Raw genomic sequence first — 27,709 nt, forward strand, 5'->3', positions numbered from 1 at the left:
GAAGTAACGCAAGTCACCTACGAGTCGGAAGCACCTAATGTGGTCTATACGACAGGCTGGAACTTGCCTTGGATCCAAGGTGAGCATATGGTGCAGAAGGTGAACGATCACGTGAAGGCAAAGCACTAACACCGGGGTGCAGGATATAAATCACCGAAAACAACTCATCATAATCATGCACACTACCATCACTATATACTTACCTGAAGCTTACCTGAGCATCCATAGCGTTGAGCAGTAATATGCACAACTATAATAAAGCATATTTTAATATGTAATGCATACGACATGGCATTTAAAATGTAAAAACCATTTAAACAGTTTCTGGGAAACATAAGGCATATATATATGTATATATTTATAACCCAAAAGTCCACTTACTGGTATGTAGCCAGGTCATAACCCCCAAGTCTTGCCTAGCTGCACTCATTCTCTGGAAACGTCTCACCTATATATGAAACAACTATTTTAATGTTATTTTTAAGCACATAACCATCACTATGAAATAACTTCTCATATATTGCTCAATTGGGGCATTTGAATATACTATCGTGGCCTACTCAACACCCCGAGCATTCCCATATTTTTAGAATAATTTTTCAACGTCCCACGCGCCGGCAACCCGCGGTCACATGCCTGGCACGTTGACGGTAACCCTAACGCTGTTAGGGAATATGCCGTTAAATAATAGGATATTTCGTTAAATATACCTGACGCCGTTAAGAATATTCCGTCAAAGTTGACGGAATATGCTCTGTCTTCTCCGGTGGTTCGTCGGCTTCCATCGTCGACCACCGTCTGTGTTGCCGGAAACTGGAAAATCCTTAAACCTTAATATCTTCTTCATTTTTTAACCAAATTTCTGGAAAATTATACCAAAATGAAGCTCTAAATGAGTAGACCATGTTCTTACTATTTAGAGTCCTAAAACCAACGGTATATGGTCGGAAAATTCTTCGATAGTCCGGCCAAATCTGCAACCTGATAAACCCGATTGTCCCAATGTCAAAACTGCTCTAAAATTGTTCCAAAGTGCTAGTGGAGCAAGAATAGTACCTTATTAAATCCCAAAACTAGCTAAAACCTTCGCGATCATGTCGGAGAAAATTACACCCCTCACCGAAGCTTATGGAGTCTCGGGTTTTCGAAGTCAAACCACTTAACAAAAGGTATCACCATGTTCTAAGGCTCAAGAAGAGTAAGAATCTGGAAACACCAAGTTCGATCCATAGTGTTTTGGTTTAGTTTGAGGGTGAATGCTCTCGGTTGTACGGACGGGGAAGAAAATTTGAGAAAGAAAAAGAGGATATAGGTTGCACATGTGCATGTGTGTGTGGCCACCGGTTGGCCATATTAAATTGGCCTTAAGCCCTAATTGGGCTGCATGCTTTGGATTCATGTAATTAAATCCAACCCAATTCCTTTATAACATCTCCACTACGTACCCAACTTGGCCCTAATTTGCTTCCACGTTCTCGTAACATCAAATACCATTTAGTCATGTCTATGGAAAAAATGATTGAAGACTATATACATATATCCATGTCACAAGGCCCACAAGGGCTAAATAGTCATTTCAGCGTACTTGAGGATAAAATATATTATAATTCGGGATGGGTCGTCACACGACTGGACTTATTGCGCATCAGTCTATGCTAGCACACAAGTCGGAGTCACCTAGTGTGACCTGTGAGACAAGCTCGGTGTAAATATGTACGCTTTAGTGCTAAGATCAGGTGAAAGCTAGCACTATGCACAGGTCACCTACGAGTCGGAGTCACCTAATGCGGCATGTAAGACAGGCTAGCACCTAACTTGGATCCAAGGCAAGCATGCGGTGCGGGAGGTGAACAATCACGTGAAGGCTATACCTTGGCATGGGACGGGAGCACTAACACTGGGGTGCAGCAATGATGAGCTCTAAATGAATATATGCATGCTCATATAATTCAACCATTTCAATCACATAATAACTAACCTAAACTTACATGCGCCTTCGTAGGATCATTTGGCATAACCACAAATCTCATCACAATGCAATATTTAAATATAACACATTTAAATCATGGCATGCAATGCATAATCAACTTAAAACATTGTTGGAAAACCCTAAGGTGTACACACACACACACACACACACACACACACACACACACATACATACATACACTATAAAAAGGAAAAAAAACACGCATTCACCTGAGGTCCTCGCTACAACTCCCTACATGAATATCGAGGCGTCATGAACGATCGACGCCCAGAACAATTATCAAATCACGTCTCAGAATTCTTACATAACTTACATATCCTATTCGGGAAGATCCATATGTCGGATTCCCAATTTGTAAGTTTCTAATATCCTCAAATATTACGTACTATAACATATCAAAGTTTGGTGACGATCCAACAGCCGGATCGTCAATTGCTATAATAATCAAGCGGCGGAATGTAATGGAACTAGGTACAAACTACGGAACTTCGTCAATCAGACTTCACATACGGAATTGGAGAATTAAATTTATCCTAGGAAGGTCAAAAATTCTCAAACTTCGTACAAATGAATATCTCAATGAGTAGAACAAGTTTTATATCTATGGCCAAGTCCAATTTGGCCAGGAAAAGCCTCAAATCGCCATGAACTCGCCGGGACCCTAAAATTTAGGTGTTTCTTGATTTGTCCTCAAATTGACTCCGACGCTCCAACCAATGATTGGGCATTGTTACTGAGCTCAAGGGAATTACATTGGTGGTGGCAATTGAGAGGAATTATTTCACAAATGGTGGTTCAAAGCCAAGACCGACCCGGACCTGTCAGTGGGTTTTCTTACCACATCGGGGCTAAAATCCGTCAGGTTTGGTTAGAATTAGGTGATGGGATGTTGTGGTGAGGTTTGGTGGTGATGGAAGGTTGAAGAAGGCCAGAAAATTAGATGCAAAGCCGTCGAAAAACTCCAAGGAAGTAGGGTCATCGCGCGGGTCAAGGGGAACCCGACCAATTCCCTCCATCTCCTTTTCCCTCATTTCCCTTATTGGTCTCTCTTCCCATTGGTCATTCACTTCTCTCTCTTCTCCCGATTGGGTAGTGCTCATCCTCCATCCTCTCCTTTATTTTTCATCTCCACCGCCCAACTTATCTTCCCTTTAATTTGGGCCACACACATGGCTTTCTAGATTTTGCTCCAAAAATCTGGAGCATTCTAGAAAATAATAAGTTTACAATTTTGTCCTCAACTTCATTTGTTAATAACTCCTTCGTTATAACTCTAAATTATGTTCCGTTTGCACGCACATGTTCGTAGCGACGAGTACTATGAGGATCCGCCAAGAAAACGAACCTTACGTGACATGATAAGACGGTCAACAAAAGTCAACATCTTTGCCTAGTAGGTTATTTCCGTAAATTCACATTTAAAAATTATAAAGACTGTAATTTTTGGGGACCGGTCGTTCCAATCTACCCCCCCCCCCTTAAGAAAATTTCATCCTTGAATTTTAAAATAACTTGCTAAATGTAAAATACTCGAAAATAGGGAGAAAATATGTATATAAATACATACACAAGGAAGAAATTGAGTTAGAGCAGCTGCATAAAAGGGAATGCCATTTCGCTGCAACTACAATCGGATTGCAATTATTCCTCTTTCATGCCTCCAAGCTCATACCTTTTTCCTTCCTCGATTGAAAACACCAATTATTATGTAATAACTTAAGGAAAAAAAATATACATATAATAAAATATCAAAAAAAAAGAAAAAAAAAAATATATATATATATATATATATATATAAACATACAATTCCAATACTTGTATTGAGTTTAAAACCAAGAGTGGAAATAACTCACCCAAAATTTGTAATTGCAGAAATACCCATATAAATAAAATAACGTAGTAAAAAATATTTGCACGAAAATCAAAACGCAAAATGAAAATGAACCTCGCCAAACATTTGTTGTGTCATGAACTTCGAGAATGAGTCCAAACCATGGCTAACTAGTAAGTGTTGTCGTAGATGAGCCGTCTTGCCCACTTGCTTAGTGAACCCAACAATTAAGCCATCGGTATTACAGTCTGCAGCCTGTAATGCCAATAACTCATCGTTGTCTGAATGAGCTAGTGAGAAGTTCCTGAGGATGCCAAAATTTCGTTTTGCTCCTCATGTGTGAATATGCCTAGATCATTCGATTCATGCCTCGATCGCGATACCGTACTATTCTAGAGCGCACCAAACTAGCTACTAGAAGTGTTTCGACATCCACATTCCCACAACAATAAGACCCTGGAGTGAAGCAGTGGAAATATACATAGAGATGAACACATATTATGAAAAGCTTCCTTTGTGACTAATCACTAGATCTGCTCTCCAAATCAAAAGGTAAAAGATCTGAAAGCTTAAATTAGAAAAACCATATCTCTGACGACATTCTTCGAATGATAGTTGCAGTTTCGAGCCACACTTGAAAATTAACGCCACAATCGCCAAGCTCATAACCTACGTTCATACCTTCACTAATACCATGCTGAAATACTACTTAAACCTCAAAGTTGCTTGGAATTTTTTTTTTTTTTTCTTTCTTGGTAAGTCTAGTAAACTCAAGAAGATTATACTCCAATGGTTCCTGCTAGCATTGATATAAGACTGGTGCACACATCCGCCAAGTCGACCTATCATAAATTCCTCATTGATTGAGTCAGAAACCATGTCGAGAAGGCTAAAAGAACACTCAAGGATTTGAGAGTCAAAACAAGTTCATCGAATTTAAAGTTCAAGACATCTAGATTGATTGCCTGCCATCCCACTACAAAAACAACTTCCAGAATATTCAATCACCAACGATAACGATCCATTCAACGGAGTATTTGGTGGGTGGTTGAAGAATTAATGATCACAACTAGATTTCAATATTCGAGCAATTCTTGTGAACAGTCTACCCGTCTTTGAAATAATACGACTGTAGTAGAGTAGACACGTACCCAAAGTTGACTAGAATGTCTTTCCAGCACAAATGAGTGAATATGGAGTCATAGTCAGAAAAAATGCTGATCGAAATGCCAGAAAATCCGATAAATCCAAGAATGGGTAATTTTACCAAGTGGTCCAAAATGTAGTCCCTCTGAACCAATGAAAAATGGGTTAACTTGTCAAATCAATCTATAAACATTGAAACATCATCATAATCTCCACATGTACAAGATACCTCGTACCAGGAGATTATGGTGATATTTCCCATTTGCATTTGGATACAAAAAATGATTATAACCATTCAAACGATTTCTTGATGGGTTAGAGGTAATGTCATATCATACTCGTGAACTTCAACTGGAATGGGATAAGGAAGACTGAAAATGTTTAGGGGTAGAAACAACTCTTACTACGGTGCATAATAATTACGTTTGCACAACCAGGATGATCCACGATAATGCAATCATAGACTTTGGTTTAGTTTTTCCAATGCTACTATCAAAAACTTAGCTATTTCCAAAATTAAGTGAAATTGGGAAGTTCTAAGGTTAATAAAGATTTTGGACATATTTCTCCACAGAGAAGTACCATTTGATTTTAAGATGAAAATGACAATTGTTGACTCTAAGTCATATATATGATGGTTCATTTTGAATGGTTCAACCGTTGGGAATGTAAGTGATACTCCATCATACTGCCTCTACACAGTTGAAATATCCAAGGAACACATCATCATGGATCTCCAAAATGATCAACGTCATCGAAAAGTGTAAAGCAATGGTGAGGTGAGAACAACAGTTCAGTTGTCAGAAACTTTATCTATAATCAATACCTCAAGCTTAACTAACTTTCCTTGGCCGATAAGTGCGGAAAAACACTATAGCTGAAGATCGCTAACCAATTGTCGATAAACTCGACAACACAAAGGATATCTCAAATCTCACAACACTTCGTGAGAATTTCAACCTTTTTCCTCTAGACTCTTTTTGGAAGAAGGAAAGAATATCGTCTGTGAAGATCACGTCTCCCAAGATAAGTACCAATCTAAACAAAACTAATGTTTGAGAAATTTGGTCTCACTGGCAAAGCAGATGAGAAAGTCGTTGAAAAGACTACTACAAAATCGTCAGGTTATGGAAGAAAACTCGAGTTACAAAGGGTGGGTCGGCTAGATCATCAACATGAAGTAGGGGATAACGGGGTTTAGTCATCACCCGAGGAAGTTGCTAAAATCTAGGTATGATCCTAGGGTTAGAAGTTCCCTAACTAAGGGGCTTGGTTGAATAAATTCCTAATCGGTAAGCTTTAGTAACTAAGTTCTTCCAAACGGTAGGAGTTGCTCAAAAAGACGCAAGGAAATTAGTGTAGTATGAGAAAGTGGATCGATGATAATATCTCATATAAGACTTTGGAATATGATGCCTAAATGTATGTCCTTAAAACGTACCATAATACTTTCTGTCACTGCGCCACGTGCTAATAGGTCTTCACTAATTTCTCGATACTTAATTCCCTCTAACAGTGAGAAATTAACTCGTACTTCGATTTTACGATCTGCCTGTGGAAGTGATCGAAAAGGTGGCTAGTCGAAGAGGTTATGTTTATCTAGATAGGTGATAAGGTAAAAACAACTATGAGCTTACTGTCCTAATACAAAGCTTGCTCCTAACTTCAAAGATTTTATACTCATCATAGGTATAACAACTCGTACTTCGGTGCCTATACTCATTGAAATGACGAGTACATCACCAAAAGAAATTTGGAAACTAGTATTGGTTAAGATGTCCCAAAACTAGAAAGAGAAATTTACTAATAATCTGCTTTAGAACGGGCTTAAATGAAAGTCAATCTTTCTCCTGAAGATCCGAAATGATAACTAGAGCGTTTAAGAAGATTAGTACTATTGGGAACCAAAAGTGATTGTCCCCCAGATGTTTCTTTCATCGAGTGCTACCACTTTAGTACCAGGTTGTCACTCAAGACAATTTTCGAATCTTGACGAAATAAACTTTGTAGGAATCCTAATAAATGGTACGCTAACAGGAGCTGCCAAGGAATCAAAATCAGTTCTGGTTTCCTATCTCGAAAAGGTTGATAATGATAGCATGAAAATAATGATGGGATGGATTTATAGATCCCTGGTGATACACCGTTATTGATACATTAGTCCTGCTTTAGGGCCAACAACTTCTCTCAAATCTACATTTTCCTTGGTAGGGAAGTTCTTCGCTTTAAGTCTAAAAGCGTTCACCAAAGTGACCTTCTAAAATCTTAACAAGTCAACAAAACTGCCAAAAACTTAGGAAAAGCTAACATATTTTTTGTAGTTGACGAGGTGGCAAGATTCAAACATTAGGGTCAAGAACTGAGAATGCTTACACCACGCGTGTGATGAATGCAATACTGCCTAACTTAGGCTCTGATACCAAACTGACACATCCCAACCCGGGATGTCCACTAGGACTCCAAATCGAGCTGTGTTGACTGACACCTGGAAGGTGACGATGCCATAAAGGATATTGACGTGGAAGATGTGAATAAATTTAAACCTAAAAGTGCCTAAGTACAAGAGTGCATGGTGAGCGGGTATGAACCCATTTCACACGTGATGACAGAGCATAAGTACAGTACATTAAAATAGGATGAGAATTATACCATCGATGGTAATCATCTACACCGATATTTACCAATAATCCTTGTCGGTACAAAAACTCTACTACTAGAACGTGGAACAAGGGTGAATGGGCCTAAAAATAAAGTTTTAATAAAAAACTTTTGAAAGCATTATAACCCCTCACTGTAAAACCCTATAGTTTCCAAAAAATAATACTACATAGGTACGAAAAATGAATGCACAGGTGCAGTAAAAACAGAAACATGCCATGCCATAATATCTCAGCAATAATAAATGTAAGCCAGGTGTGAGATCAGTCTAAACTAACATGCCAGTCGGAGTCATCTTAATGTGACCTGTACGACTAGACCTATTGCTCATCAGTCTATGCTAGCACACGAGTTAGAGTTACCTAGTGTGACCTGTACGATAGGCTCGGAGTAAATATGTACGCTCTAGTGCTACAATCACGTGAAAACTAGCGCTATGTTCGGGTCACCTACGAGTCGGAGTCGCCTAATGCGACCTGTATGACAGGGTAGCACTTAACTTGGATCCAAGGCGAGTGTGCGGTGCGAGAGGTGAACAATCACGTGAAGGCTGTGCCCTGGACCACGACGGGAGCACTAACACCATGGTGCAGCAATGATGAGCTCCAAAATGAATATATGCATGCTCATATAATTCAACCATTTCAATCACATAATAACTCACCTGAACTTACCTACACCTCTGTAGGATCATTTGGCATAACCACAAATCTCATCACAATGCAATATTTAAATATAACACATTTAAATCATGGCATGCTATGCATAATCAATTTAAAACATTTCTAGAAAACCGTAAGGTGTGTGTGTATATATATATACACACACACTATAAAAAGGAAAAAAAACACCCATTCACACGAGGTCCGTGCTACAACTCCCTAGCATGAATAGCGAGGCGTCACAAACGATCGGCGCCTAGAACAATTATCAAATCACGTCTCAGAATTCTTATCAATAGAACACGTAACTTACATATTCGGGAAGATCCGTACATCGAATTCCCAATCTGTAAGTTTCTAATCTCCTCAAATATTACATACTATAATTTTTCAAAGTTTGGTGACGATCCAAGAGTCGGATCGTCGATTGCTATAATAATCAAGAAGCAAACCTAAGGAACTAGGTTCAAACCATGGAAATTCATCAATTGGACTTCACGTATGGAATTGGAGAATCAAATTTAGCCTAGGAAGGTCAGGGGATGCCTCGGCCCACATGTCGCTGCCACGTGCTACCATACATGGTGGTTGGCCGCCCCGACTTGCCGAAAAAATCAACTATTTCTAAAAATTCTCAAACTTCATAGAAATGAAGATCTTAATGAGTAGAACAAGTTTTATACATGTAGCCACGTCCAATTTGGCCGGGAAAAGCCTCAAATCGCCATGAACTCGCCGGGAACCTAGAATTTGGGTGTTTCTTGATTCGTCCTCAAATCGACTCCGACGCTCCAACCAATGATTGGGCATTGTTCCTGAGCTCAAGGGAATTACATAGATGGTGGCAATTGAGAGGAATTGTTTCACAAATGGTGGTTCAAAGCCGAGACCCACCCAGACCCGTCGGTGGATTTTCTCACCACATCAGGGCTAAAATCCATCTGGTTTGGTTAGAATTAGGTGATGGGGTGTTGTGGTGTGCTTTGATGGTGATCGAATGTTGAAGAAGGCTGAAAAATTGGACGAAAAACCATTGGAAAGCTCCAAGGAAGTAGGGTCATTGCGCAGGTCAAGGGAAACCCGATCGATTCCCTCTATCTCCCTTTCCCTCATTTCCTTTCTTGGTCTCTCTTCCCGTTGGTCACTCACTTTTCTCTCTTCTCCCGATTAGGCAGCACCCATCCTCCTTCCTCTCCATTATCTTTCATCTCCACCGCCCAACTTTTCTTCCCTTTAATCTGGGCCACATACGTGGCTTTCTAGATTTTGCTCCAAAAATCTGGAGCATTCAAGAAAATAATAAATTTACAATTTTGCCCTCAACTTCATTTGTTAATAACTCTTTCGTTATAACTCCAAATTACGTTCCGTTTGTACCCACGCGTTCGTAGTGATGAGTACTACGAGGATACGCCAAGAAAACAAACCTTATGTGACATGACAAGATGGTCAACAAAAGTCAACATCTTTGCCTCGAAGGGCATTTATGTAAATTCATATTTAAAAATTATAAAGACTGTAATTTTTGGGGGCCAGTCGTTACATCCAAGGCGATATCATCTGAGGCATATAATTTTCCATATCTTAAATAGTGTCGTACCTAAACTGAAAATAATAAATGTCGTCGTAAACAACTCCAAGAGACATCGATGTAAATTCTAATCATGGAGAAACCACAGAACGAATGAACACAACACATCCTCCAAGGTCTAGATAGCTCGTTCACACTGTCCAACAATCTGAGAATGAAATGCAATACTAGACAATAACTTAGTACCTAAGGCTTTCAAGAAAACTTCACAAGACTTAGAAGTGAATTGTGCATCACGATGAGGTACAATAGTGACGACACACCCTAATCGAACAATGTGATTTGCCAAGCTTAAGCGAGCTGATTCATTGAAAATTTCTCTTGGGTTTAGCAAAAGGCTATGCTGAGAAAGCTAAAAGAACACTCAAGAATTTAAGGGTTAAACAAGTCCATCAAATCTAGAGTACAAGATAACAGGATTGAATGTGTAACTTTGATGCAAGAACACGTGTGAGTACTTAATTTGATTCAGTGGTGGCAAGTTGAGATGGTTGAGTGCGGACTTGACTCGATTGATAGTCTAAAGTAATTAGATAGGTGGGAACTCAGACTTTTTCCCATTCCAATACTCACAACAATTGTTACAACGATAACCTCAAGGATATTCAATCATTAGTGGTAATGATTAACTCAATAGGGTGATAATGGGTGATTGAAGGACTGATGGTTCCAGCTAAAACTTTCAAATCTTAGTGGTTTTCCTGAACAATTTATCTGCTTTAGAAATGATATGAAGTGTTTTAGGGTAAACACGAACCCAAAGTTAATTAGAATGTCTTCCAGTACCAGAAGATGAAATCGATGTTAATCAAGACGTTAATCTAACGAAGTCTATAATGAAGAATTCTGCCAAGTGGTCAAAAGTATAGTCCTTTCCAACCAGTAGATAATCTGCTGAGTGAGTTGGTCAACAAATACTAAAACATCATCATAGTCTCCATGTGTACAAGGTGGTTTGTACAGGAAATCAATGGTGACATTCACCCATTTCCATTCACATCCCAAGTGGGTCATCGACAACCCAAAAAGGATACCCATGGAAATTCTTCCCACTTCCAAACAAGAATAAAAAGAAATTGAGATAAGCCCGACGACTTCCATCTCACCGCTTCCACTTACTAGTAAAATAGACATTTCCTCAAAGGGAAAACAATTGTGGGACATGGATAGCTCAGATAGAGGTAAGTTGTCCATAGGATTTATGACTAACAGCATCAGCTATGACAATTGCCTGGCCAAGATGGTACTCAAAGTGCAATCCAAATCATCGATGAGTTCCATTCACCTCTTCTTTCCCAACCTTAACTATTTATGTGTGAACATAAACTACAACTTTTTCTGTCAGAAAAAAAAAAGCAACATTTCTCACTGTAGAGAATACGTCACCGGATTTTACAGCAAGGGAAATTGTTGCAAGCTCTAGGTCATGAATAGGATAATTCTTTCCATGAGGTTTAAGATGTTTGAGAGCATAGGCGATGACCTTCCCGTGCTACATCAAAAAAACGTGACAAGGATGCAAAACAAGGGACCTAAGACTCACCGCCAATGTCAAGCAAAACAAGGATGAAAGCATGAGTAAGACAATGTTCCAAACTCCAAAAAATTCTATTCCCAACCTTCGGCCCACATAGATTTCTACCAAGAAAATGTGTCATTAGGTTTTCAAGTAAGACAGTAACCATTGGCTCAAGGTGGTAGATAGGATGGTTCACTTCATGCGGTTCCATTTGTCAAGAGGCACATGTGTTACTCGGTTATGTTGCCTCAGCATGCAGCCAAACATTCAATAATACATCACCAAAAGAATTTGAAATTTATCGGCGTCATCGAAAAGTGTAAGAATAATGATCAAGTGAGACAATACTTCAGCTATCAGAAACTTCGTTCACCTTCAACATCTCAAACAAGATTAACCTGTTACCTAGCCAAAAAGAATAAGGCTAAGCACAAAGAATCTTAAGAACTACCAATAGAAATTGAGAAGACCAAAGACATTTCATATTTCACAACACCTTGTGCGGATTTCAAATTCCAACTTTGCAACCTTTTTGGAAATTGATAAGAATAACGTTTGCTACAAAAAGTCACACAAAAAAAAGTATATAATCTAAACAAAGTCAACGTTCAAAGAATTTGGTGTAAAGCTGATTGTCGTTGTTTAGTGAACTTAACCTAGTTGTTGGAGTAAGTAAGAAGGTTATCGATAAGATAATCACAAAACTGTCAAAAAATGGGTGAAACAACCGGTCAGCTAGGTTCATAAATGTCGTTGGAGCATTCTTCCACATGAATTCCCCCAGCAGAAACAACAAGCTCGAGGACATTGATTTTGAGGATGAGTCCACGGGTCGACAAACGGCTTCTATCTACAGGTGCTTTCATTATGGATCGGTCCACACACACTTTGAATGTTTCAAGCAATTTCCATAAAGATATGACTCTACCCGCCATTCCTAAGGAACGCATGTCGCAGAGTAACATCACCGTTTCAGAACACTCCAGCTAGTCTGGTCCAAACTTTAACCCACTAAGATTTTTCTGTTTCACAACAATCCAATGTAGATCCGACTCTACCCTCCATTCCTAAGAAATGCATGTCGCATAGTAACATCACCTATTCGGACCCTCAGCTGGTCTTAACCAGACATCCTCTTACTGAGATATTCTATTTCACATCATTTCAATGTAAATCCGACTCTACCCGCCATTCCTAGAGAACGCATGTCGTAGAGTATTGGTCTATTGTTGGAAGTTGCCCATCATTCCATTTCGTCACCGATGAGGCACAATCCCAACACAAATTCTTACACTCCAAGAAGAATGTGGCAATTCAAATAGAAAAAGGTTTGCACAATTGCACCGAAAGGCACCAAATCTGGAAGTCGTGACATCCAAATAATGTCAAGGTCGACACACTACTACAGTAACAGAAGATCCTAAGTGCTTTGATACCAAATTGACACGCCCGACCTCGATATTCTCCAAACATCAGGGTAGGCATGTGCTGGCCGACACCCAAAGGTGACGAAACCCTACTAACATCCATGAGAGCTATGAAGAGATAACGATCATAAATAAAAATTGTAAATTTAACTATAATGAATATGCAATTATGGAACGTGTTCAGAGCATACAACTAATCTAGAACATTGTAAAAGGAATATTATGAAACTGTACGAACAAAGGAGTGGGTCCTACGCCAAAAGGACTCGAAGATACAGGCGCGAGTATGCCTTGACGCTGGGATTGTACGTCTCAATTCTATGTCCTGAGGGCGCGCAAAAAAAAACATGAGTGGACTAAGTTTATATATATAGTAATACTAAAATCGTTATACATCCACATACTAACCCCCTGTTTAGAAAACTCATATAGCATAATAAGTAAAAGGTTTTCTGAGATCCCTAGCATGTCATAAAACCTTCATAGAACATATATCATATAGTATGCTTAGTAGTTGTATCACAATCGCCCAAGGGCACTACATCTCCCGACCAAAGCCATATATAAGTATCTTCTGCTTATAGGCACTACATCTCCCAGCCGAAGCCATATATAAGTATCTTCTACCCGTCGTCACTACATCCCCCGGCCGAAGCCATATATAAGTATCATTCGCCCGTAGACACATAGTATGAATAACCACTAAGTAAGCACAAAAATCATGAACAAAATCTTTTCAAAATATAACTCATCAGAGCTCAATAGCTCAAACATCATATCATAAATCATATTCATAAATATCTTAGTAACATAAATTCGATAAAGCATGATAATTCATAAAGCGTAAATCCGATAACTCATAAACGTTTCATAAAATGTAGTCATAAAATCCTGCTTTTCATGTATGCATTTCTAATAGTAAAAACATGCATTTTGGAAGGGGTCCACTCACAGATATTCCATCGACGAAGAGCCGTGCAATCTAGAGAAGACGGAAATGCCACTAACAAACTCACCTAAGCACATAAAGGAACCAATTACTAAAACCCTACGAATTGATTGAATTTGGGGAAACGGAGTGCAGATTAGAATCAGGGCGCCTAATAACCCTAAGAAGGGTCCCGGGCAAATTTCGTAAAAGTCAACAAAAGTCAACACAGAATATGGGTTTGGGCCTGGCTACGATCTGGGTCAGGTCGAATCTGGGTCGGGTAGAAACTGGGTTTGGGCCTGGCTAAAGGGTTGGGCTCAGTTTCTAGGTTTAGGCTCAGAGCTGGGTTTTGGGCTGGGTTTGGATTCGATTTTGGATTCGATTTTGGTTTTGGGTCAAGTCGACCCAATTTTTAGGCTCATCGACCGAAATCTAGGAAATTGGCCAAGGAACAATATGAAGTCCAACTAGCTCCATTTCACAAAAACCATAAGCATGCCATATATGAGATTGAAGCTACAAAGGAGAGGAATTGAGTTATACCAATTTTTGGTCCAACCATGGTCGGGAAGTGGTCGAAAAATCCATGTAAAGTTACGGGCCCATCGTTGGAGAACTTGCCGGAGGTGGCGACTCAAAACCAGCTCCGGGCCTAAGATAGGACTAAATTGCCTAAAATGGAAACATTTAAGTGCTCCCGAGGCTTACCCCAAGTCAGGAAGTCGAGAACTCGTCGGAGGTGGCAGCTCTGCCGCGATGGTAAGTTGCAAGGTTAAGAAGGGCGAGAGAAATTGATGGAGTCCAAAAGGGATGAGGGGAAGATAAGGCTCACATGGTGGTGGTTTATGGTGATTGCGGGAGAAAAGGGTGGTTGGGTTGGTATCTCTGCATTTGCAGAGATGGAAAGGCAAGAGCGAGCTAAGAGAGTTTTGAGAGTGAAGGTTACACGGAAAGAAAGAAGATGGGGAAAAGAGAGAGAGTGCTAAGGACTAAAAAGCAAAGGTGGGCCCCACTGGCACACCAAATAAGATCAAAAGCAACCATTTACAAAATCTCTCCCAACCAAAGTGAAATTACAAAATTACCCTTCCATTTTGTAAAAATCCGGGAGGGGTCGTTACAACACATGCCCCATGTGTACCTTCAACCTTTAAAAGGTAATTGTTGCTATGTAGAGAAATCATAATTATGAATTCTCATTCGTTTTCTGAATCTAACTTGGCCATCCAAAAATCTTAGGCTAAGGTAATTATTTCTAAACCGAGGAACCATAATTATGAATTCTCATTCATTTTTTAAATCTAACTTAGATATTTGAAAACTTTAAGCTCACACTACATTGGTGGGACAAAAACTCACTTGTCTATCCGAAGATCTTGCCTAAGTGATGTATGGGAGTTATCATACCATACACCTCATATCATATCATTTTAGGGTAGTCTTGGGGTGAAGGATTTGCTAGTATCAAAGGGTTTATGAAACTTTTTTTTTTTTTTTTTAATAAAACGATATTATCTATAATAAGGGGTGAGAAAGTGGACTAAGCCTCACAATAGGCTAGCAATAATGTGATTCGAATTTGTCTTTGGCAAGAATTAAACCCAAGACCTCTCACTTACAAGTGAAGAGGAAAACCTCACACTTAGTAGGCAGAGTCATTTGCAAACCTCTCTCAATGCATTGTATCTAGGGATGGCGATGGGGCGAATTGGGTTTAGATGTGCCATCCCTATACCCGAACCCGTTTATTTTCCCTGAACCTGAACCCGTAGAATACTTGAATGGGTTTTCCCCATAATCGAACCCATTGGGTGAAGGATTTTTTATCGGAGAACGGTTTTTGTGACATCCCGTCCTGACATTATCGAAACGTACGTGCGAAATTACGTTTTTGTCCCTAGTTTGTTTCGTCATGTTCTTGGTCATTTGGTGTGGTGTTGGCATGTGTTGGGCCACACACACACACATACACTGTCCCTATCTCTCTCTCTCTGTCTTTCTCCCTGTCTCCTCCCCGTGCTCCCTTCCTTTCCCTTAAACCTGTACGGACACACACATAACCACACCAAAGCTGGCAGATCGAGGGAACCAATCATACCTTTGAACTCGTGAGGTTGAGAGGAGCACGATCGTACCATTTTCAGGTAAGGTTACCACTGTTTTCACGTTAGTTCGAGGTATTCCGATTTGTGCACTATTAACTTATTCTAGCATGTTTTTGGGATTTTTAAGGTTGTAGATAGCTTGGTGGTGTCCCAAGGAACCTCGGAGTACTTAGTTGGACGGAAGTGGACGTCGGGATCGCCCTATTCTAACTTGGCCGGTTTTTGAGTTTAGGGACAGGTATGATTCTGTTATTTTTAGGCTTTAAAAGTAGTCTATCGTGATTCTCCTAGGTCTAAGCTTCTTTTTGGCGTTTGAATCATGGAAAATGGTTGAAAAATGAGTGAGAAAACACGATTTGAAATTTTTCCAGTTTTCCGGCGCCGGCGACGGCGCCGGAGCCTCGCCGGAAGTTCGCCGGAGAAGGTGACGAAATATTCCGTCAAGTCTGATGGAATATTCCTGACGCCGTTAACGGAATCTGTCAAAAATGACGGAATATTCCTAACGGCGTCAGTTGACACCGTCCGTGTGCACCGCACGTGCCTGCGCGTGGCCGGCGCGTGGGGGCACGTGCGGCGGAGGAAAATTTTTCTAAAAATATGGTTGTGATCCTGAGGTTGTGTAGAGCATGTTGGTATAGTCAATTGTCCATTTTGAGCAATGTATGAGAAGTTATTACGAGAAGTTGTTTATGTGATTTAAAGTTAACGTTTTTATAGCTATTTCGCATATAGGTGACACGTACCCCGAGGACGAACGTGCACACGCGAGGCAGGGGGACTACGACCCTTCTACATACCAGTGAGTGGGCTTTTGGTTTTCCGTATATACCTATATACTATATTTTCCCAGAACTTGAATAAATGTTTATTCATTATGCCATGCATTACATTATCGTTTTTCGTGCATCGTTGGGTACGTTATTAGTTGCATATATTTATACATATGCATATTGGGTGCTGTGGACGCACAGGTAAGTGCCAGGTAAGCGTTATTCACGTTTAGGTTTCAGTAGTGGTTTGAGACAGTTAGAGAGCTCATAACCTGCACCCCCGGTGTTAGTGCTCCCGCCCGTGGCCAGGGCACAGTCCTTCACGTGATGTTCACCTCCCGCACCTTATGCTCACCTTGGATTCAAGGTAGGTGCACAGGCCTGTCGTACAGACCACTTTAGGTGGTTCCGACTCGTAGGTGACCCGCGATTATTCGCCCAGTCTTCACGTGATCGTAACACTTATTTACACCCAGGCCTGTCGTACAGACCACTTTAGGTGGTTCCGACTCGTGGGCAGGTTTAGATATTGAGATTGAGATTTGAGCTCTAGATGCAGCCGTACAGGTCACGTTAAGTGACTCCGGCTGCCAGATTACATGATATTGATATGTTTATACCTGGGCACTTGCATATCATTATGAGATTTCGGCATGGCATATTATTTGAGCATGTTTGGCATATGTATTATGTGTATATATTTTATGGGAAGTATACAGGTTTTACGGCGAGGGGTTAGAAAGTATTTTATAAACGGTTTTAGAAAGATTTGTTTTTGCCCACTCACGCTTTTGTTTTGCGCCCCTCCAGGTTTTAGTTGAGTAGCAGTTTCGGTGGTCTCCCAGAGGATTCTTCCGGCTTTTCTGACAGATACTCACCAGCGTAGGGTTACCTTCGGGTGTACTTTTGTCGCAACTTTTCTTTTGGACTGCTATAGTCTCGCTCTGAATTTGTATCTCGCTACACTAGCACTTGTTCTAGGACTTTGTATGCTAGTTTTTATTTATTCGTACTTTTATATTACTGTTCTATTAGCTTTTGCACGTGCACATGGCTACGTCACCTTCGTGTGATGGCCAGCACGCCCTGATCTCGGTCGGGGTGTGTCAGTTTTCCCCATTATGATATATTTATATATTTACTTATATTATTAACTAAGTGAAGAATATTAAAAAACGATATTAAATAAATTGCTATTATTAATACAATTGATACAATGCATCTAATAAGTAATATTAAAAATTTATATTACTAAGAAAACATTTACACTCTTGAAAATTATAAGCATATAATTCCTCTTATTAATGATATAAAAGTAAATAATTAATTTCATATTTAATAATGCATGATTATTAACAACCCCTTTTTCATATAATAAATATTTATATTTTTTTATTCATAGATGAAATAGTTCGGTTTTAGGTATGGGTTTGGGGTGAATAACCCAATAACCATAACGCAACCCGAAACCGAAAAATTTACCCAACGGTTACCCATAACCATAAAATACCCGAAATTTTATGCCCGAAACCGAACCATTCGGATTGGTTACTTGCGGGGATCGGATTTGATGGGTTAAATTGCCACCATCCCTAATTGTATCTAATAAATTTCATATAATATTGGATCTTTCTTAGTACCTTTTTAAGTTAGGCTAAATTCCTGTACTTGCAAATCCTTCAACTAAACATATTTTCTTTTTTAATCACAATATATTTAGTGCTTATGACTAGTCATGTGTTGCTTATGAAACAACCATTAGGTCATCTCCAATTGAGAGGGTTAAAGGTCCAAAGCCAAAAAAAGGGCCTAATTTGCCTAAAAACTCATCTCCAACTGATGACTAGGCTATAATTTTGTGGAGTCCACCAAGCCATTATTTGGCCAAAGGGGATCAGGCTAACCAAACATAGCCCCCCTCTTAGTCCTTTCTTTGGGCACAACTCCTTAATTGCAATAAGTAATTCAAATTTAATGACTTGATTTGAAAACATCTAAAGGTAGTTTAATTAAATTAACTAATAAATTTAAAGTATAAACTTAAAACTAATAAATTATTGTTGGGGTTATGTTTAGCCTCTTTGGTTTGAAATGGTCTTAGGCCATCTCTAATGGATCAAGCCATAGGGCTATGGGCTATGCTATAGCCCGAAATGTGAAAAAACCATCTCCAATGAAAGGCTAGGCCAAAGGAGAAAGGGACCCACCGGGCCAAGGAGAAGTTTGATGGCCATCGAGCTGGGCAAATCCAGCTAGCCAGGTAGCTCGTCTTAAGAGCCCAATTTGCTGCAACCAATAGTCACATGACGTCATTTAGCCTTTGGATTTTGATTTTTTTTTTTTAAGGACGAAAATTTTTTAAAAAAAATTAGGTAAATGCCTAAGCTTTTTCTACACCATTTCTCACATCATTTTCACCATTCCATACTATCTTACCTCTTACATACTATGAGTTCTACAAAGGCATCACTCCACCGAACCCCATAAATCACGAGAGTTGTTCTTCACAAAGGAAAAAACAACTTCATAGAAGGTTGAACAAACGGAATCAAGCCTTGATAAAGATAAGGAATATGGAGAGTTACTCATTTTAGCGACACGTGTCAATCGAAATCCTCTCCGAAAAATTATTAAGATTATATAAAGATAAAAAAATCCGAAGGCTTAATCATTTAGCGAAAAGTGGCACTCAAAATATGTCTATAAACCTTATTTTAATATGGTAGTTTAATTTAATTAACCAATAAAATTAAAGAACAAAATTAAAATAATAAATTATTGAGGGGCTATTTTATAGCCCCCTTTAGTTGCAGATGGTTTATAAATATGGCATAACATTGTTCATTAAACAATAATTCTTGTACCGCTATATTAGGGTTAAACATAGCCCATTCGGTTGGAGATGGCCTTAAATCATTGGTTTAGGGCATGTTTGGGTTTTTGCATTAGTTGGATTTTTTTTTTTTTATGAACTTAAAGGTTCGTTTGAAAATGTTTCTTTAAATTATTTTTGTTTAGAAGCTCTTTTTTTTTTTTTTTTTTTTTTTTTAAAAAAAAAGGGACAACTGGTGGCAAGGCATGGTTATCCACCCCTTCCGGGGGCCGGAAAGACTCACATTGGCATTTCAGCCTCACCCTGGCCACAAGTCTAGCTTCCACACCAACAATGGGTTTTGAACCCGTGACCTCCAGTTTTTTGTTTTAAGAAACCCTCGTAATCCGGCATTTACTACTGGGTCGTGGTTGCTCAGAAGCTCTTTGATATGAAAACACTTTTATTTGGAGTGCATTAAAAAAAAAAAATTTAAATGGAAGTACATCCTGAAAAAGCACACAACATGTTTTCTTTGTCAAAAGAATTTATAAATTTTATTATTTCCTGTAATTTAACTTCATCAGTAATAGATTCCCCCAATATGTTGTAAATCTTATTTAACCAACCATACCCTACAAACAACAAACTGCATCCTGGTTGCCTGTAGACCTCGCCATCCATAAAAATGTATCTTTTCGCTAAGATAGAGTTCCAAAACCTGAAAGACGATGCTGTACGAGTGCATAAACTTCACTATCTGCAGCTATCAGGAATTCGAGGGGGAATCCACATGGCTCGGACTTTGCACAACAAGGGGTTCCTTACGCGAGTCATCTCCCATGTCCTTTGTTTTGTGAAGGAGAAATGTACCGGATAATATAGTGATGAAACCACACAGTTCAGTCACTATCTGTGATCCATTTTGTGACACCCCGTCCTGCAACCGAAGGGAGGGTAAAAATTGGATTTAGTATCCGTAGAAATGATTCTCATTGATGACAAAAGAACGAGACAAATCAAAACATTACAAACATTTTGCAAGTAAATGTACCTTAAACAAGATCACACTGGCAAGAATGGTGAATGTTGTAAACATAACGTAGTAGACTGGGGATATAACAGCAGTGTTAAACGTGTCAAGAGCCTGCAAAAATTGCATAAGACAATATGGATTAAGCATTCGCCGGATAACTACAAGATTTAGAGTCAGTTAAGTGCACGGTATCTAACACTAAATAACTGATTCTTCAGAACCCAACTGTGTGTGTTTCTATACAGCATAGGTTTGAGTTAAAGGTGACAAAATGTGCATTCCTGTCATAAGAATGAAAAGTTATACTAAACTCCGTTGAATGAGCAGAGTATTCGGAAAATATCACAACTTAAGAGTCTGTTAGATTCTATAGCTTTTGGTGTATGATTTTTGTACTGCAAGCAAGAGTCAACAAGAAATTGAAAAACGAAGATGGAGTCGTTGCTCCAGTTTCCTTGATTCAGGGTTCTCTAACTTTGTAGGTAACGGAAACTATAACGGTGACCAGATAAAAAAGACTTTAACATAATCAGTCATAGAGCCGAATGAATGTAATTTCTTGGGAACCATATACCTTGTTTAAGTAGTTGATCTGAAAAAGACAGCATACCGCCAGTACCAACACAAAAAACCAAGTCTCAAAGTATTTAAATTGATTTGTTCCGGAAAATGTCAGCTTCAGAGCTATTCCCACTGCTTTCACACTCATAACCTACAGATGAATCAGAGATAATCGAAGGATTGCTTTAGGTACACCTAAATTAATAACATCAACAAGCTTCAAAATTTAGAAACAGACCGTAAGAGATCCCATGAGTGAACAAATACCAACATATACGATCATGTGGGTATGCCCGTAGCGTGGCACATACCGGAAAATGAGGACAGCAACCAGAATCAATACTATACATGTGTAGATGATGAAACCTGTGAATAACAAAATTAGTTGCACTAACTCCGTCTTGGATGTTCATAAACTACGAGGCTAAATTAAATCTGCAAATACCTGGCTGCGTAGCATGCTGCCACACTTGCTTAACAGATTGTATTGGTTTCTCTTGTGGAGCATGCAATACAATACTTGTAGAACCCACCACGCAAAGAACACAACCAAGCACACCAAAGACATGCAATTTTTCCTCCAAAACAAAATGAGCAAGCACTGCACTGAATAAAAATAGCGTCCTTATAAAAACACTCACACGCAAACACTGCTATCACAACAGCACGTACATACACACGCACACGCCCATACGTTTAATACACGAACCGGTAGACAAATGATTTAACAAGAATAGACAACGAGGGCAGTGTCCAGATGTTTCATACCTGACAATAATACTTAAAGCTCCCAAGGGAGTGACGAGAATTGCTGGGGCAAACGCATAAGCAGCAAAGTTAGCAATCTCCCCAACAATCACTGAGAAAGAGATTAACCTCAGAATTAGCAAATGAGCATTAACCACAGTAATTCTCTGATAAAAATAACAGGAATAATCAAAAGGCTAAGAAATTTCTGATTTGAATTTGCATAGGATAAACTAGTGCCTTTAATAGTAATAGTAAATTCAGAGCCTAAAGAATATTTCCCACTTATTCAAATAGTTGGAGAAATCCAAATAATTCTGACATTGTTTGCAATAATTTGAAAAAAAAAAAAAAAATTCCCTCTTAAAAGGACATCTATAGCATTGGATGAAAACACCAATTGGATAATCCCTTCGATTTTATATAGATTTTCCGAGCAAAAACGTAATTTATGGACTGAAAATTTGAGGCAGTAAATGAAACCGCATTATCAGCCCCTCGTTCCAAATAATATTTGCATACTTCCCAGTGAGAAACAAAGTCAATGATGTCACTGTTACATTTTCTCCCACATAGCCCTTCGGCCTAAACTAAAAGTTATATTAAATACAAATAATCATGTAAAAGATCCAGACAATGTCGGTTGAATATCATGTAAAAAGGCGTGATCAAAAGGCACTCCTACCCCTTGACCCAAAGCCACCTTTTCAACAGAAAGAATCAAGAAGCAAATGCTTCCTGGTCGGATCATAGTGAAGGTAATTGTTTAACCATTTTGTGCACAACTTTCTGTCCATGAGCATCATTACTATCTGCATTTCCGACCCTCGGAGCAAAGCTCACAAATGAATTTCTCGAGTATAACCACACAAAGTGAAGAAATATCTCGTTCTTTTGGTCTGCCTCTATTTTAATGTTTGGGCATATAAATTAATATAACTACTATAAGGAAGGCTTCCCGATATGACATCAGTTATTTCTATCCATGTAAAGATTTTGATTTGTGCTTTTAGTGTGGTCTAATAAAACCCCATAATCTCAAATTTTTCAAGTTTGACATCGACAGTAGGCCAAAACTCCTCCAAAGTTGTGTCCTGACAAAAGAATGCCTACTATCGATCTGGCTGACTTTGATATTTGAAGAGCTGATGCCGATAGCGTTTAAGGAGACTAGGGGACTCATCACTATCCAAATCCATATTCAAATTTGGTACTGGATGAACTTATCAAACAAAGCCGAGCAGTATAAGCCCTTCTCCGGCCTTGGAAAAGCAGCAAACTGTAGAAGCTAGGGCATTGTTCACCTTTGGATATGAACTCTATTCCGTTCTTAGTGGAAAACCACCGCAGAGATTGAATGTTGACTTAGCTTATTCCGCTATAAATAAGTCGTCTGGATACTCTACATTGGCCATGCAGCCGACATATTACAGGTTGCACAGCCACACCGCTATATTGTGTAGCAAAGCACAGCAACAAACAACATAACAGATTGCAAATAAGTAAATGACGATGGCAGATGCAGCCTTTCATTGCAAGGAGAGAAACAAACTCATCGCACAAAAAAAAAATTGGCAGACAGCATAAGAATTTTTGGTTGAGAGTAGATTTTTAACTAGTTAATTGGTGGAGAGAGACAAAAGAAGGGCTGCATTTAGAAACACATCCAAAAAGAATCCAGAAAAAAAAAACCAAAATATAACTTAAAGAATGCAACAATGCTAACAAAGCAATTAGAAGAAGAGATGATTAAACTTACTTGCTATCATCCCAGCCCACCACAAGGGTTCATACAAGTACGTATATCCTCCTAATCCTGATTCCGAAAATCCACAAACTCGGTTAGCAAAATATGGACGAAAAGAATACAATTCAGTACAAGTTACATAAACACAAAATTGTAGGCCAATTTCCAAGATATTTGGGATTCAAGACTCTAGATAACGATGAAGATGCAATGGAAAAGGGAATGAAACCTGCTCTGGTTCCAGTAGTGCCGGCTTTTTTAAGACCTTTCTTCTTGATGATAAAACTAGTGCCAATAAAAATGCTTGAAGAAACCGCGAGAGTGAGTCCATGAACATTGTCAGGCGATAATCCCATTGATCACACAAAATATGGAGAAAGACTTTACAGGGCCAAGGAATATTATATCCAAAATTCCAAATTAATTTCCTGAATCCAAAAAATAAGGCCAAACAGATCACACAAATAACACAATCAATCCCATAATAAATACACGTATTTACAAAAAGACATTAAAATAAATAAATAAATCATAAATGTAAAAAGCATACCTTCTTGGCACGCTGCAAAAGAAGGCAATGGGAGTTAAAGCCCACCACCACCATGATGTCTGTAATTTTATTTTTTTTATTTTTACATGCGACGTAAAGAAAGTGATTGAATTGATGAAGATGGTAATGGGGTTTCTGGGAAGAGAGAGAGAGAGAGAGAGAGAGAGAGAGAGAGAGAGATTTGGTGGATTATTGTGAGGCTGAGGCAAGGTATGTCCGTTACGTTGTCATCTGACAAACGAATGCCCTCCGCATCCCGCGTTCTTATTTAAATGCAATGCCTTTATGCTGTGTTTTTTTTTTGGCCTTGTGCCGTTATTTCAAATGGAAGGTTAGATTTTAGCTGGGGCCCTCCAGCTTACAACTAGCCTCTCTGCATCCAATCATGCACATGAGAGAGACCTTTCTTTAATCACGGGCTCTATGCGCCTTTTAAGATATATTGTTTTGCGAAAGACCTTTTCTCAATCACAGGCATTACGTGCCCCTTAAAATGTACTGTATTAGTTGTTTTCTTTTTCGTGCCACGTCATAAAAAAAAATAGAACATACAGTTGCAAATAAAAGGAAATAAAAATAACTAAGTTGTGTGTAAAATGCGTGATAAAAGAAAGACTCTTTGCATGCATAAAAGCACGTTTGAAGAGGTTAGTAAAGAATAAAGGAAGAAATACTGCAAGGAAACAATTAAGTGTAAGAGAAAAAAATTAAACAACTAATCTATGACAATAAGCTAAAGAGAAAAAGGTCTTGAATCCTCAAGTTCCTCAACCGAGCAATCCTTATGCAATATCTTGTAAGCCAAAAGCATTTTATGCCTGCAGAGAATTTTATCCACATAACATGTAATTCATATTGCATTTCAAAAAAGACAAACGTTGAACATTGGAGGAAGGATAAGAAAACGTACAAGAATAGAAGAGACAAAAACAAAACATTGGAGTAACAAATAAAAAACAAAAAAAAAAAAAAAAAAAAAAAAGGTTGTCCAACTATTTTTCATTTTGCACTTCATTGACAACTTTTTTATTTTTTTTATTTTTATGCTTTTCACATGGGTTAAATAAAATCGATATGTGAATTATAGACAACGTTTATTTTTTTTATGCTTTTCATTTTGCACTTCATTGACATTTTTTTTTTTTTTTTTTTTTTTTTTTACGTTTTGTACTACATATTTGGGCAATAGCAATACACAATCTCATCCAAGAAGAAATAGTCGACATTAATGACAAACCATTTTAACTGAAAGAAAGAAAGTTTTCTTACATTGTTACACGTATGACAGGTCATACCACTAGGTGATACGGTGGAGTGGTGGATTCAGTTGATTATGTGGAGAGGGAGATTGGGGGAATGAATTTTTGGGTGGGTGGGGGGGGAGTGGGGAGGACGCGGAGGCCCTTCTTCTAGGACTTGCTACTAGCTGAGAGAACTGGCTAGATTCGTTACAAAGGTCGACTGAAATTCTTACTCTGAAACAGGGGTGGGCAAACCCTATATGCGTTTCAACAGTAAGATTTGATAATTATATATGAAGAAATCATGTCCGTTATTTTTGTAGTAGAAATGGGCCGGTCTAGAGTCAGGACTCTTAAGTTATGGACATGGTGTGCCCCGTAAATTCTCTCGGCCCACCCCATCCCGCCCCGTTTCGTATCTTTCAATTGTGTCCATGCCTCGAACCTACCCCGAACTGAGGGTACCCATCCCTACCTATAGGTCCAAGACTCATTTGCCCACCCCTACTCATATGTGTATTTCTTTTGTAAATATAGAAAGTTGTGGGTCAAATTTGAGAATTTTGAATTGTAACTCAAATCTTACACTGTCCCGAAACATAGAGGATTGAACCACAAGCTAGTAGCCCAGTGGTAAATGGCGGATTATGAGGCTTTCTTTAAATTAAAAACCGAACGTCTTGGCTTCGAAACCTGCTACTGGTGTGGAAGCCAAACTTGTGGCCAGAGGAGGCTGAAATGCCTCTGTGAGTTTTCCCGGCCCCCGGGAAGGGTGAATAATCGTGGCTTGCCACCCAGTTGTCTTCTTAAAAAAAATAGAAACATAGAAAATTGGTTATTGGTATGCTCTTCTTTCTTCAACTTCCCCATCATCCAATAGATTCAACGCGTTTGGCTGTTTAGAAAGTTCGATAAAACTTTCCCAAAAAATTGAGTTGGAAGAAAACAAAAAACCTCTATATTAAATCTAAGATCGGTATTGTTATTGCTTTTTTCTTCTCTTCATATTCGTCAATTTTCTCAGCAACAATTAGGACATTATCGATATTTGCTTCATCTATTTTGGTATTTTTGTTTAATTTTAGGATTTCTAAGAATAATGTGAATGGAGGTTTTGGCTGATTGATCTTATTAGAGTTTAGAACTTGTTTAATTGAATGACAGTTTTTCCGTTTAGGGTTTCTGTTACAATTATAATAATGAGTAGAATAATAGTGGAATATTATTTAGCTAAATGTTGTTATTGTTAGTGGGCAACTGGCACAGTGAGAAGGATGGTTGTATAAGAACCAATTGTGGCATTGTTCTGCCAACGGTTAATTGAATTAGAAAATTATATTATCAAAAATACCCTTTCTCTCTCTCTCTCTCTCTCTCTCTCTCTCTCTCTATTCCCCTTTCCCACTTCACCACCATTGCTATCTGCTACTAGCAAGTTGAGATAGGGATTTTGGGAGTTATGCCTTAACATTTGGTATTATCCTCTCGATCATGAGTCTCCCTCTTGTATGCCCCGTCACACCACCAATTCTCGAATGTTTACTGACGAATCATGCCTCTCTGCGTGGAAGTTAATCTGGAAGCCATTACTCAGCTGATCCAAACTTCCACCACCACTTCAGACGCTAGATTCACCACCCTCAAAATTTAGTTCGCCCTTCTCTTGGAGCATCTCCATTGTGACCCTGGTTCTCAAGGTGATGCTGGCTTTTCAGCCGTATAACCTTCTTCGGTGCCAAGTCCACTGATTCCTCCTCCAATTATGATCGATGATGGCGATTTTCGCTGTCTCGACACTCCCCAGTTTCAGCATAGTGATTCTTTTAAAGGAGGAGGATTCATTCCTTCCCCGCAGTGGCCGCATCGTCTGGATTTTCCCCGTTTCTCCGACGACGATGATCCCTTAGCTTGGATCTATAAGGCTAAACATTATTTTGCTTACTGCCACACTCTGAAGAATCATAAAGTGTTGACCGCCTCGTTCCACTTCGAGAATATGCCGCTGCAATGGTTTCGCTAGCGCGATTATGTCCATTCTACTCTAACCTAGGGTGAATTCACGACTGCTTTGTGCTAGGAATTTGGTCCCTCGGAGTTCGAGGACTGCATTGAGTCACTATTCAAACTCCGTCAAACCGGTCATCTTCGTGATTATATTATAGAATTCAGGCGCCTTGCCAATCACACATTTGATGTTGGCCCCATTTTCTTGAAGAGTTACTTTCTGGGGGGTCTCAAGAAGGAATTGCATTATGATGTTAAATTGCTTCACCCTTCCTTAGTTCATAAGGCCATCTTCTTTGCTACCCAATTAGATGCTAAACTCACTGAATTGAAAACCTCTTCCCCAAAACCTCATCCCTTACACAAACCTCCTTTCGC

The 27,709-nt window shown here is 39.0% G+C and overlaps 1 protein-coding gene across 1 annotated transcript; it reads right to left on the reverse strand.

The window, feature by feature from the left end:
* Nucleotides 1-20,018: 20,018 nt before the first annotated feature.
* On the reverse strand, nucleotides 20,019-23,955 carry LOC137738334 (probable magnesium transporter NIPA2). The gene is made up of 8 exons (XM_068477972.1): nucleotides 23,766-23,955; nucleotides 23,549-23,605; nucleotides 21,811-21,901; nucleotides 21,488-21,648; nucleotides 21,281-21,408; nucleotides 21,056-21,193; nucleotides 20,500-20,592; nucleotides 20,019-20,385 (listed from the first exon to the last, which is right to left on the reverse strand). The coding sequence occupies exons 1-8, from the start codon at nucleotides 23,890-23,892 to the stop codon at nucleotides 20,215-20,217; spliced, it is 966 nt and encodes a 321-aa protein (XP_068334073.1). The 5' UTR covers nucleotides 23,893-23,955; the 3' UTR covers nucleotides 20,019-20,214.
* Between the last annotated feature and the right edge of the window lie 3,754 nt (nucleotides 23,956-27,709).

This window comes from Pyrus communis, chromosome 6, assembly GCF_963583255.1.
Source record: "Pyrus communis chromosome 6, drPyrComm1.1, whole genome shotgun sequence".
Taxonomy (NCBI): domain Eukaryota; kingdom Viridiplantae; phylum Streptophyta; class Magnoliopsida; order Rosales; family Rosaceae; genus Pyrus; species Pyrus communis.